Source organism: Metopolophium dirhodum, chromosome 7 (genome assembly GCF_019925205.1).
Source record: "Metopolophium dirhodum isolate CAU chromosome 7, ASM1992520v1, whole genome shotgun sequence".
Classification (NCBI taxonomy): Eukaryota; Metazoa; Arthropoda; class Insecta; order Hemiptera; family Aphididae; genus Metopolophium; species Metopolophium dirhodum.
In genome coordinates, this window is record NC_083566.1 from 21,403,129 (window position 1) to 21,415,656 (window position 12,528).

The 12,528-nt window shown below is 40.3% G+C and overlaps 1 protein-coding gene across 1 annotated transcript; it reads left to right on the plus strand.

Moving 5' to 3' along the window:
* Positions 1-1,454: 1,454 nt before the first annotated feature.
* Positions 1,455-11,743, plus strand: LOC132948454 (uncharacterized). Its single transcript, XM_061018906.1, has 2 exons — positions 1,455-7,735; positions 11,601-11,743. The coding sequence occupies exon 1, from the start codon at positions 1,478-1,480 to the stop codon at positions 6,686-6,688; it is 5,211 nt and encodes a 1,736-aa protein (XP_060874889.1). The 5' UTR covers positions 1,455-1,477; the 3' UTR covers positions 6,689-7,735; positions 11,601-11,743.
* Positions 11,744-12,528: the final 785 nt, after the last annotated feature.

A 12,528-nucleotide genomic window follows, 5' to 3' on the forward strand; every position in this document is an offset into this window, starting at 1 on the left:
ATGCGTGCCGACGTTTCAGCACATTGCTTCAGCTCACCCGTTTAATTTTTTATGCTACGCGCGATTACCAAAGATGTTGTCAATCGCTTAGTGTTGGGCAAATGCTCAATGACCCATTGGTAGATATATAAAACAAAAAAAAAACATTTTTTTTTGATTATTAATTATTTTTTATTTATATTATACTTTGTATTTTTTCTATTTATTATACATATATGTACATTGTACATATATTGTTACCTAATATTTTGTTTTATATTTTATATCATATGTATTTCTCCTGGTCTTATGTTCATTATTATAATAACTATATGTTCACCATATGTGATGAATTTTTTTTGTATTAACGATAACCGCCGTCACGAAGATCGGATTCAATGTTGGGATATGCACCACGGTTCCTGCGCTGTCGACTACTGTTACTCCACGATATGTGAGGCCAGGCCTCCCATAGGGGGAGGATGTTCGAACTTGAGCCTTTTCGTGCCTATTACGAACAGTGTGTCCGTTTGACACTTGTTGTCACCCCGCTGACGTTCCGACGCCGAAGTGCGCTTGCGCGAACTTTTGGCGATCGGCTTCGCTGACCACCGGTTGTCCGCGGCCCGGCCGTCGCTGTCTTTTTCCTGCGGTCGGACCGTTCGTTCCGTCCCGACTTGTGCACGTTTTGTTCGGGTGTGCCGACCACAAAACCTCGTGGTTGAGTCTTTTCGTGTGCGTACCCTTCTGTGCCGCCCGTAAAACGTGTCGTGTTCTTCGCACGCGTGTTGCCATCTTTCGCACCGCCGTCCGGTATTGGTCGCCGTGCCCGTGGTCGTTAATCATTTTAATATAATTATTATTATATACCTGCGCCGATCGTTCATTCTACGTCGCGTCGTGGTTACGCATCTTGCGAGAGGTCAGTGACCTAACCCCTGCCCGGCTGTTTACACCAGGGCCGTCATTCCGAAGATATTTCGCCAATCGTCGTGGGATCCCGATGTCCACAAACGGTGACCAGCGGTATCGTTAATATATATATTATATTATTATTGTATTCTTATTTATTTGTATATTGTGCACCTGTGTGCGTCCGTTATTTATTATAATTATTATATGGCATTTGTTTGAAGAGACGTCTTCGGCATTGTCCCTTTATTGCATTTAGTGTGTTGTACTTGTACGTATCAAATAATTATATATATTATATTGTGAAACATTATTTTTGGATCTTTATCACTTGCTCCCACACATCCGCGAGTCGTCAGTAAACTGCTGTTAACGTAATTGCTGATGGCGCAACATTTTTGGTAGCAGAGCGTGGTTTTCCGACCTTTGTGGGGGTTCGGTAGCGGTGTGCTGGATTTTGGTGGGCTGGTATCCTCATAGTGTTTCCTACGGTGCTTACAGGCGACATAATTTATTTTTATTTTTTATTTGTATTTGGATTATATATTCTATTTATATATTTATATTATAATACACTTCGCTCGTAATGACAGACGAGAAAGACATTGAGCGTACTTCGCGCCTGCTCGCGCGTGCTAAAGTAAAGCGTACTACCATTATATCGCAGATTCGAGCTATACATACTATGGCGTTGCGCGTACAATCAGAGCCTGATCTAGCCTCAGAGTTTGCGTTAAACGCGGCTGATTTAGACGCGCTATGGTTTCAATTTCGGACGGATGACGATTCCGTATTAGACCTTTTAGCGGCGTCCGATAAGCTCGCCGACTATTCACCCGACATGATAGCGGAGGTACGCCAACTAATTAACTCGGCTAAAAATATCGCCCAGCGGTTAATCCCGACAGGTGCCGACGCCGTCGACTTGTCGTATCTCCGAGAGGGGACATTAAGTGTCCAGAAATCGCGCGAGGATCCGGTTAAGTCACTCTCCCGCTTACCTGATATACCTCTACCCTCGTTCGAGGGTGATTACCGATCGTGGCCCAATTTTCGCGATAGATTTTCCGCGCTTGTCCATAAGCGATCTAATTTATCAAACATCGATAAGATGTACTATCTAATAGGTTGTCTAAAAGGTGCCGCAGCCGACGCTGTCCGAGGCATACCGGTGTCGGCGGACAATTACGAGTTAGTAATGAGCACCTTATCTGACAAATTTAATCGACCGCGTTTGGTCGCCACGTCACTCGTCGACAAGCTACTGCAATCGTCGGCCATGACACAAGAGTCGCTTAACGACTTGAACACATTTGTAGGCACGTTCAGTGAATCCATCTCATTATTAGACGCGCTAAAAATACCAGACTCTGGGTCTTTTATTTTATTTTCTATAGCGTTTCGACGTTTACCAGTTTCTACCCGCAAATTATTTGAAGCGAATAGTACAGTCGATTACCCGTCGATAGGACAATTATTAGACTTTCTCCGGTCCCGAGTGGCCATTCTCGAAGTTGTGGGCGAATCCCACAAAAGTAGTACTAATAATGCGCCGTCAAAGTCGACAGGTCAGTTCCGAAAGGGGGGAGATTACGCAGGGAAGCCTCGGTTGACGTCTTTAGTCACGTCCAAGTCAAATAGTACGTGCCCATGTTGTGCGGGTACGCACGCACTAACATCGTGTGCGCGGTTTAAAAATTGGGGTCCCGACGAGCGCGCTCGATGGACGCGCGATAAAAAATTATGCTTTAATTGCTTTAGTGACGAGCACTGGGCTCCCAAATGTAATGCTAAATCGAGTTGTCAGAACTGCACGCGTAAACACCACTCGCTTCTTCATCATAGTATATCGTCCAGTAGAGATCACGATGTTCGAAACGAGTCACCGGCTGCCGAGGCGTCGTTATGCGCGTCCTTGCCGCGTCCCCCTCCACACCAGGCGTCGTCTATAATTTTAGGTACCGCGCTAGTGCATATGCGCGATCGTTCCGGGTCGTGGCAAACAATGCGCGCATTAATTGATTGCGCGTCGCAGATAAGCGCCGTTACGAGTGCGTGTGCCGATCGGTTAGGCCTTAAGCGTTCCCGTTGGACTGCCCCGATAAGCGGTTTATCCGGAGTTCCCGTAGTAAATGTCCAAGGTCGCGTTGAATGTAACGTACAGCCGCGGTTTGCGTCCGAACCTGTGCTTTCCATAAATGCGTGGGTGTTGCCCGCCATAACGAGTGACTTGCCTCGAACAACGCTACACTCGAGCATTAAAGAGAGGTACTCTAACCTCGCGCTCGCCGACCCGTCATTCGATATCACTTCACCTATTGACATATTATTAGGCGGCGACGTATATGCGTCAATAATGGACGGTCGAAAATTTTCGGTGGACAAAGCTTTACCTACGGCGTTTAGTTCGGTCTTTGGTTGGATCTTAATCGGTCCAGTGGACGCCCGAGAGGCTCACCCGTATCAATCGGTGCCGGTCGCTATGACTGTTTCCATTGAAGGGTTAATGGAACGGTTTTGGCAGGTTGAGGAGCCAGCGGCTGCGCCCGCGACGTTCACGGACGAGGGGCGTTGTGAAAAATTATTTTGTGAACAGTCTATACGTTTGCCGTGTGGCCGTTTTTCGGTACCGTTGCCCTTTCGTGCTCCGCCGTCAGCTGATACATTTGTCGGGTCCCGCGAACTCGCGGTGCGCCGTTTTGACGCACTCGAACGTAAATTGGCTACAAGCCCTCAATTAAAATCTTTATATGTCCAATTCATGTCGGAATACATTTCGCTAGGTCATATGTCCGTCGCAACGTCCCCGGGACGTTATTTTATTCCGCACCATGCGGTGTACCGTCCGGCGATCGACGAAAATAAAATACGCGTTGTATTCGACGCTTCCGCGCAAAGTAGTCGCGGACCGTCATTGAATAATTGTTTGTTTACCGGTCCTAAATTACAACAGGACATAGTCGACATTTTGACTAGATTTCGGGTCCCCAAGTACGTTTTTACGACCGACATCTGCAAAATGTATAGACAAATATTAATTTTACCGGAATATCGTCAATTCCAACATATTTTATGGCGACCGTCGCCACACGACGCACTTGTAGAATATGAGCTAAATACCGTCACGTACGGCGTTAATTGCGCGCCTTATCTCGCTCTACGCGTGTTACAAACTATCGCATCCGATGATTGCGATAATTTCGAGTTTGTGGGTAATGCGTTGACACGTCAAACCTATGTCGACGACATTTGCGACGGGGCAGATACAATTTCGAACGTATTAAAATTGCAGTCCGATTTAATCTCTGTTATGAACAAATCGGGATTAGAACTGAAAAAGTGGGCGTCAAATACGCCACGCGTTTTAGACGCGGTATCAGCCGCAGATCGCGTGTGTGCGCCTATGCCATTCGAATCGGTCGACGGCTACGGTACCAAGGTGCTCGGCTTACAATGGCATCCCGAGGGGGATTTTTTCTGTTGCGCGTTAAGTCTCGACTCAGCACCCGTATGCACTAAACGTGGCATTCTTTCTTTAGTAGCGCGTATATTCGACCCGCTAGGTGTGTTCGCTCCCGCGGTATTTTTAGCTAAGTCTATAATGCAGCGTACCTGGCAACTTGGCATGACTTGGGATGAGCCTTTACCAAACAATATTCACGACGAATGGATCGCGTTCGTCTCCGACTTACCGTCGTTATTAAATATTCGGGTTCCGCGTCATTTGAACTCGAGTCGCGGCGCGCCGTGCTATTTAATTGGATTTTGTGACGCCTCGCAACTCGGCTACGCGGCGGTCGTGTATGTGCGCATGGCTGACGTCGATGTTAACGCGTCCGTATTTTTAATTGGTACAAAAACTAAATTAGCGCCCATAAAATCATTAACCATCCCCCGATTAGAATTAAACGCCGCGTTGTTATTGGCTCGATGGTTAAGTCGCGTCCGCGACATTTTGGCCCCGCAACTTAATATTGTCGGTATAAATGCGTGGTCAGATTCCACGATAGTGTTATCATGGTTAAGTGCCCCGCACGAAGCATTTAAAATTTATGTGTCGAATCGAGTGCACCAAGTTCGCAATTTACTGCCGGATTGTCGATGGCGGCATGTTGACTCGGTCAATAACCCCGCCGACTGCGCGTCGCGTGGCATCATGCCGGCTGCTCTAGCGCAGCACAAATTGTATTGGCACGGCCCACAACTAGCGTACGGCGACCCATCGGAATGGGATGATGCTCGTTCGCCGCTACCGTTATGTGACCTGCCCGAACTTCGTCCAGTGTCCTGCGCCGCCCGTGTTGACGAAATTAAAGTCGAATGGTTTAATCGTTTTTCTAGTTACGACCGTATGTTACGAGTGGTGGCGTATATGCGCCGGTTTATTGCCGCCGGTATTCGTCGAGTACGTCGACAACCGGACCACATCGCGCCCGCATATTTGCAAAAGTCGGAACTAGATAACGCCGCTCGTATATTAGAGGCTGAGTCACAGCGCGTACATTTCGCCGTGCTGTTACATGAATTGTCGACAGGTAAACATGTTTCGTCCAAGCCGCTTGCTCGTTTAGCACCCTTTATAGACCCGGACGGTGTCATCCGCGTTGGCGGACGCCTGCGGCATTCATTATTAACTTATGATTGCAAGCATCCGATTTTGTTGGCCAAGCGTTCGCATTACGCATATTTATTGTGCCATCGTTGGCACCTGGTGACTTGTCATGCGGGCCCGCGAGTTCTTACCGCGCTTATTTCACGTCGATTTTGGATCATATCGCTTCGATCGGTGTTGCATAGTATTATTACAAACTGTTCGGTTTGTGTGCGGTTTGATGCTAAACGCGTACAGCCGTTAATGGCAGACTTGCCCGACACTCGTGTCCAACAGCGACGACCCTTCGAACGTGTAGGCGTTGATTATGCGGGCCCCCTACAAATGCGCGAAACTAGACTACGCAGATCCCGCATTTTCAAAATTTATATTGCGGTTTTTATTTGTTTCACTACGAAAGCTGTCCACCTCGAAGTGGTGACCGACCTGTCGACCGACGCCTTTCTAGCTGCGTTCGATCGTTTTATTGCCCGTCGAGGTTTACCAAGCGACGTGTTCTCGGACTGCGGCACTAATTTCGTCGGGGCTGATAAGAAATTACGCGCGCTTATCCACAGCCCGGAGGGCCGGGCCGCTATCGCCAATTCGCGTGCTATCTGCGAGTGGCACTTCAATCCGCCTAGCGCCCCCCATTTCGGAGGCTTATGGGAAGCGGCGGTGCGATCGACGAAACGCCTTTTAATACGAGTCATAGGGACACACATCTTCACGTACGAAGAGTTTACGACCATATTAGCGCGCGTAGAGGCCGTTTTAAACTCGCGTCCGCTCACGCCCGCCTCGACGGATCCGCATGATCTCGAGTGTTTGACGCCTAGTCATTTTTTAATAGGTCAACCGCTTCTTACCGTTCCGCCTAGATCGGGTCCAGAGCCCGCCCGTAGTTTAACCGATCGGTGGAAGTTGATGGATCAGTGCCATCAGTCTTTTTGGCGCCGTTGGTCCTCTGAGTATCTGACTACGCTACAGGAGAGGTCCAAGTGGACCAAGGGTGTCCCCAATGTGAAGGTGGACGATATGGTCGTGGTAGTAGACAACCAAAGCCCCCCCCTAAGGTGGCGACTCGGTCGTATAGTAGAGTTGTTTCCAGGTACTGATGGTCATGTCCGTGTCGCTCGAGTTATAACGCAAGCAGGTAGCGTCGTACGACCAGTGGTTAAACTCGTGCTGTTACCCACCAAGTAATGTTCTTCTTGTCGCGTTAGGTACAGGGACCTTGTGGGTACCATGCGTGCCGACGTTTCAGCACATTGCTTCAGCTCACCCGTTTAATTTTTTATGCTACGCGCGATTACCAAAGATGTTGTCAATCGCTTAGTGTTGGGCAAATGCTCAATGACCCATTGGTAGATATATAAAACAAAAAAAAAACATTTTTTTTTGATTATTAATTATTTTTTATTTATATTATACTTTGTATTTTTTCTATTTATTATACATATATGTACATTGTACATATATTGTTACCTAATATTTTGTTTTATATTTTATATCATATGTATTTCTCCTGGTCTTATGTTCATTATTATAATAACTATATGTTCACCATATGTGATGAATTTTTTTTGTATTAACGATAACCGCCGTCACGAAGATCGGATTCAATGTTGGGATATGCACCACGGTTCCTGCGCTGTCGACTACTGTTACTCCACGATATGTGAGGCCAGGCCTCCCATAGGGGGAGGATGTTCGAACTTGAGCCTTTTCGTGCCTATTACGAACAGTGTGTCCGTTTGACACTTGTTGTCACCCCGCTGACGTTCCGACGCCGAAGTGCGCTTGCGCGAACTTTTGGCGATCGGCTTCGCTGACCACCGGTTGTCCGCGGCCCGGCCGTCGCTGTCTTTTTCCTGCGGTCGGACCGTTCGTTCCGTCCCGACTTGTGCACGTTTTGTTCGGGTGTGCCGACCACAAAACCTCGTGGTTGAGTCTTTTCGTGTGCGTACCCTTCTGTGCCGCCCGTAAAACGTGTCGTGTTCTTCGCACGCGTGTTGCCATCTTTCGCACCGCCGTCCGGTATTGGTCGCCGTGCCCGTGGTCGTTAATCATTTTAATATAATTATTATTATATACCTGCGCCGATCGTTCATTCTACGTCGCGTCGTGGTTACGCATCTTGCGAGAGGTCAGTGACCTAACCCCTGCCCGGCTGTTTACACCAGGGCCGTCATTCCGAAGATATTTCGCCAATCGTCGTGGGATCCCGATGTCCACAAACGGTGACCAGCGGTATCGTTAATATATATATTATATTATTATTGTATTCTTATTTATTTGTATATTGTGCACCTGTGTGCGTCCGTTATTTATTATAATTATTATATGGCATTTGTTTGAAGAGACGTCTTCGGCATTGTCCCTTTATTGCATTTAGTGTGTTGTACTTGTACGTATCAAATAATTATATATATTATATTGTGAAACATTATTTTTGGATCTTTATCACTTGCTCCCACACATCCGCGAGTCGTCAGTAAACTGCTGTTAACGTAATTGCTGATGGCGCAACAGTTTCCAACTGTTCTCCATTTTTGAAGGGTGGATAGAATATTTTTTTTCAATACCAAATCGTAGCTTCTTTTCTATGCCAAGGCTTATTCGAATTAAATGTTGTTTTATTGTGGGTGGTAGCTTTGATTCTATCTGTGTGAAGAGTTGCTAGGACATCTTGGTCACTGATCGCAGATGCCACATTGTTGTTTAATTACCTAATTGTTTTTTTTGTTTCTGTTTCCAAATACCACACTAGTGTTTATATTCATTTTTTTAAGTAGTGTGCTGAGAGAGCTTATTAGCGGCTTTGGTTGATAGCTAAGGATATTAAATATATCTTTCTCTGGTTTTAAAATGGAGACAACGATTTCTTGCCTCCATTGGTTTGGAAAGATTCCGCTGTTTTAAATGATATTGTAAATTGTATGGAATGTATTAATTGCTTTCTTGGAATTTTTTTTTGAATATGTAGGTATATCGTTCGGAGCTATGGATTTATGTTATTTATAAATTTATTATATTAAATATGTACGAAACTAAGTGATAAATGTATTAATATTAATAATTTAGTGTTGGTGTATAAGTTATATGTACTTATGTTGTATATTGTACCTATAAATACAATTTTTATTTTGTCAACTTTCGTTTTATTGAAAACCATAGCACTAAACAATCAACATTATAAAATGGTTGTATTCTTATACAACAATATGGTAATCACAGTAGTATAATTTAATGACAACTTAACGCCAACTTAAAATGCTACAGAAAACATAAACATATATAGGTATGGTAAGATATGTTGATTTTAATGTAGGTAATAATTAAAAAATGTAAAAATCGTACCTACAATAGGAACATTTAAATAAGTAGCTGGGATGGGTAAAATATTTTTTTTAAAGTATACCTAATGTTGACCTGCAACGTTTGCACCACATCTAATATTACACAAAAAATATAAATCAAATTATTTGCTTTTATGTTTTTTCTGGTTGTTATATTGTTTTTGGGGTTCATATTTTATTTAAAACAAAAGTTAACTAGAAAATAAGTTGGAAAATCATTAACTTAAGTCGAAACTAATTACTAAATGTATACAGTACCATTAAGAGGATGTCACACCCACATGTGTTGTCTCCGTCTTACAAATGTACAACATAGCAAAAACTGTTTTGCGTGGGACAACTTTTCTCGCACCATATTTGTTGTAGAACTACCAAATTTTCACAACACGTAAAGAAGAAATTTATCTGTGCAACAGTGTGCTTTATTTTTAATAGCACAATCCAATCATTTTTTATAAGCAAATGAAAAGAACTAAAAAAACCAAATAACTTTTATTGTATTAATGTTATCTAAAATATAGGCAGGCTGTTGCATAGACAATTTTCCACAATATATGTTCAACAATTTTGGAACCACTACTACAAACACAGAAAGATAAAAGTTGTCAAACAGTTTTTGCTATGTTGTACATTTTTAAGACGGAGATAACACATGTGGGTGTGAAATCCTCTTAAGTACAATTATTTCAATATTAAAAGCAAGATGAAGATTGTTGAAAAGAACTACACGCAATAATTGCATCAATTATTGATTATAGAATTAGTAAGTGAAAGTTCGCGATATTTTTAGTTTAAGTTTAATTTCGGGTTAAATAATAGCTTATATTATAACAATATATTTAATACATAATAGGACTGAGAGAGATGTGGGTTTTAGTAAGTTTTGATTATCAGCAACATAATGGGTACATAAAGGCTGGATTATTCAAATGATGAATTCTCGCATTTATAATAAATTAACCAATATGCAATTTTCATTATATGAATTATTATTTGTATTTCCGAACTTATTTAATTTACGATTAGGTACTTATTTTTCAGAGCGCAGTTGGCAAAAGTCTGAACAGCATAATAAAAGTAATTATAATAAATGTATTGTAAAACTGGTCAATTATATGTATTTTAGTTTAAGTTTCAACTCGGTGAAGTAAAGTTAAAAATAAATCATGAATGTTAAAATTTTTAATTACATTTTCGAAAATAATAATTCTCTGAATTTAAATTAATTTTGTATGCACATAATGATGAAAGGTGACCTTGCTTAGTGGACAGCTGTATAAGTTCTGGTTGATAAATTTGTTACGGGTAAAATATTGGTATAAAAAATAAATACTATTATTTTGAATTGCCTATTCATGAAAATGTAAGAATGAAAAAAAAATACTTGTATCTGATAAAAATTTCATATTCAACTCCAATGGGATTCAATTATAAATCAATTTGTTATTTTTTTTATGAAGCTTATAATGTACAATTGAGTAAAGCTTATAAAAATAAAAATATCTCGTTAATCATCTCAATCTTATTGGAAATTAAATTAAATATTATTTTTCGTCTATTGTCGTTATAAAAATTAAATATTGAAATACTATAAAATAATTTAATAAAAGAAAAATACATATAATAATAAATTATATTCACTGTAAATAATTTTTAAGTTCAAAGCTGCGCAGGATGTACAATATTATATTATTATAGTTACAATACTATTTTAATACACAATCAACTATATTTGTTTTACTTGCATGTTATTTGCTTTTTTTTATGGTGAAAATATAACACTAAAAATGTGATTTGTACATTTCACAAATATTACAACTGTAGTTATTAATTTGGCGCTAAAAAATAAATACACTATGATTCAATGTTTCGCGTGCATTATATTCGTATATTATACTCACACTATATTGTAATTATTTTTAATATTATATCGTGACAGATTTCCTGATCGTAATTTGGTAGATTCACTTACGACTTGCGAATCCACACGGCGGCTTTGCTAGATACATTTTTTTCCGCACTGTACGAAAATGCATAACAATATTAATATAATCTATGTTACATTGATTCTATATATCCAAATAATTCGTAACACTGTATAGTCATAGTTTATCGTGTGAAATATAACGTTATCGTTAGTACAATGGTTAATATAATGATATGAATTGTAAGTACTTACCTCGGCTGCTTATATCGCGTATACTATAATATTATACAACATACGTAATAATATTATATTATGATAAAAAAAAAACCAAAAGCCGTTAATTTTCTTGACGCTATATTATTATATATTACATCATTATCATCGACCATCATTTATCATCAGCGCTATTTTTACAAGGTTTTCCTAACACACACAGTGGACGTAATATTTTTTTGTTTCACGAGCCTAACTCATTATTATTGTTTTGCGGTGTTACGAAAATGTCATAATTTATTCTCTTGGTCGGCGCGTCTAACGCTGTTCTAGATATGCCTATAGGCAATAGGCAATAGGCCTATATACCAGTGTATACCAATCGGTAATAGGTATATACCAGTCTAACTGAACGCCTGAACTGCAATCGAACGTATAAATATACCTTATAATAATAATAATTTTAATAATAATAATAATAATAATATATTCTTTGCACAACAAAATACGTGTGGCACGTATATAGGTACGTTGTCTATAGAATTAATGACAAATCGCATAGCACGATCAGTCGTGGATACCTATAAGTATATAATATATGATTGTGTTATTGCAGGAAATCACCGCTACGAAATTATCGATGAGTTTTGAAGTATCGGAAATCCATAGATCAATATTCAACAATAATAATAATGTATAGCTATTATTGGTTTTCTTATATCGAACAAAAATAATTAAAATTAAAAACGAAGATGTATTTTATTATTATTACAGGTAGGTACCATTTAAAATGATAAGATAGATAAGATATATATTATTATTATGTCCATAACCAATTTATATGTTTTCATTGAAATTTAATGTGCCTATCTACATTATACAGGTAGAAATGAAACTGGCAATAAATGTCCAACGACAGTGATAAATTAAAACATTACGATTAGACAGTGAACGAATCGTGGGAGGCCGATTTATAGATATCTCAAACAATAGAAATTTCGATGGGTGCGATGGTCGGCAAATGACTTGCTCGCGTGATCACCGATCCAACCGGGGCAGACAATCAGGTTTCGAGTGTAAAAAAATTAAAAACTCTTCAGAACGATTATACAATACACCTCTGATAATAATGTACATCATACATTTAGGCATATTAGATCCTGAGCGGAGCGATGAATGTATTTATTTTACAATGATGTTTGTTTTATTATTTTTTTTATTTTTTGTGTCTGTGTACAAGATAAGTATAGTTGAAATAATGCTTCGATTTTAAACTTCAGTATCTTGTTTGATGGGAGAGTAAATTTAGTTGATGCATTGAGGAGGTCAAAATTTAAAATTCCCAGTAATTTTCAAAAAGCGCCGGGAAAAACAAAACAAAATTAAGAAAAAACGGGAATTTTTACGCAAAATTTTTTTTGGTTTTTGGTGTAACTCTAAAACAAATGACCGTAAATACGTGAATATTGAATGTTTATATTAGCATTTTTTGTACACCGTACAATTTTCAAAATATTTTGACTTGTGTACGACATTTTCAGTTT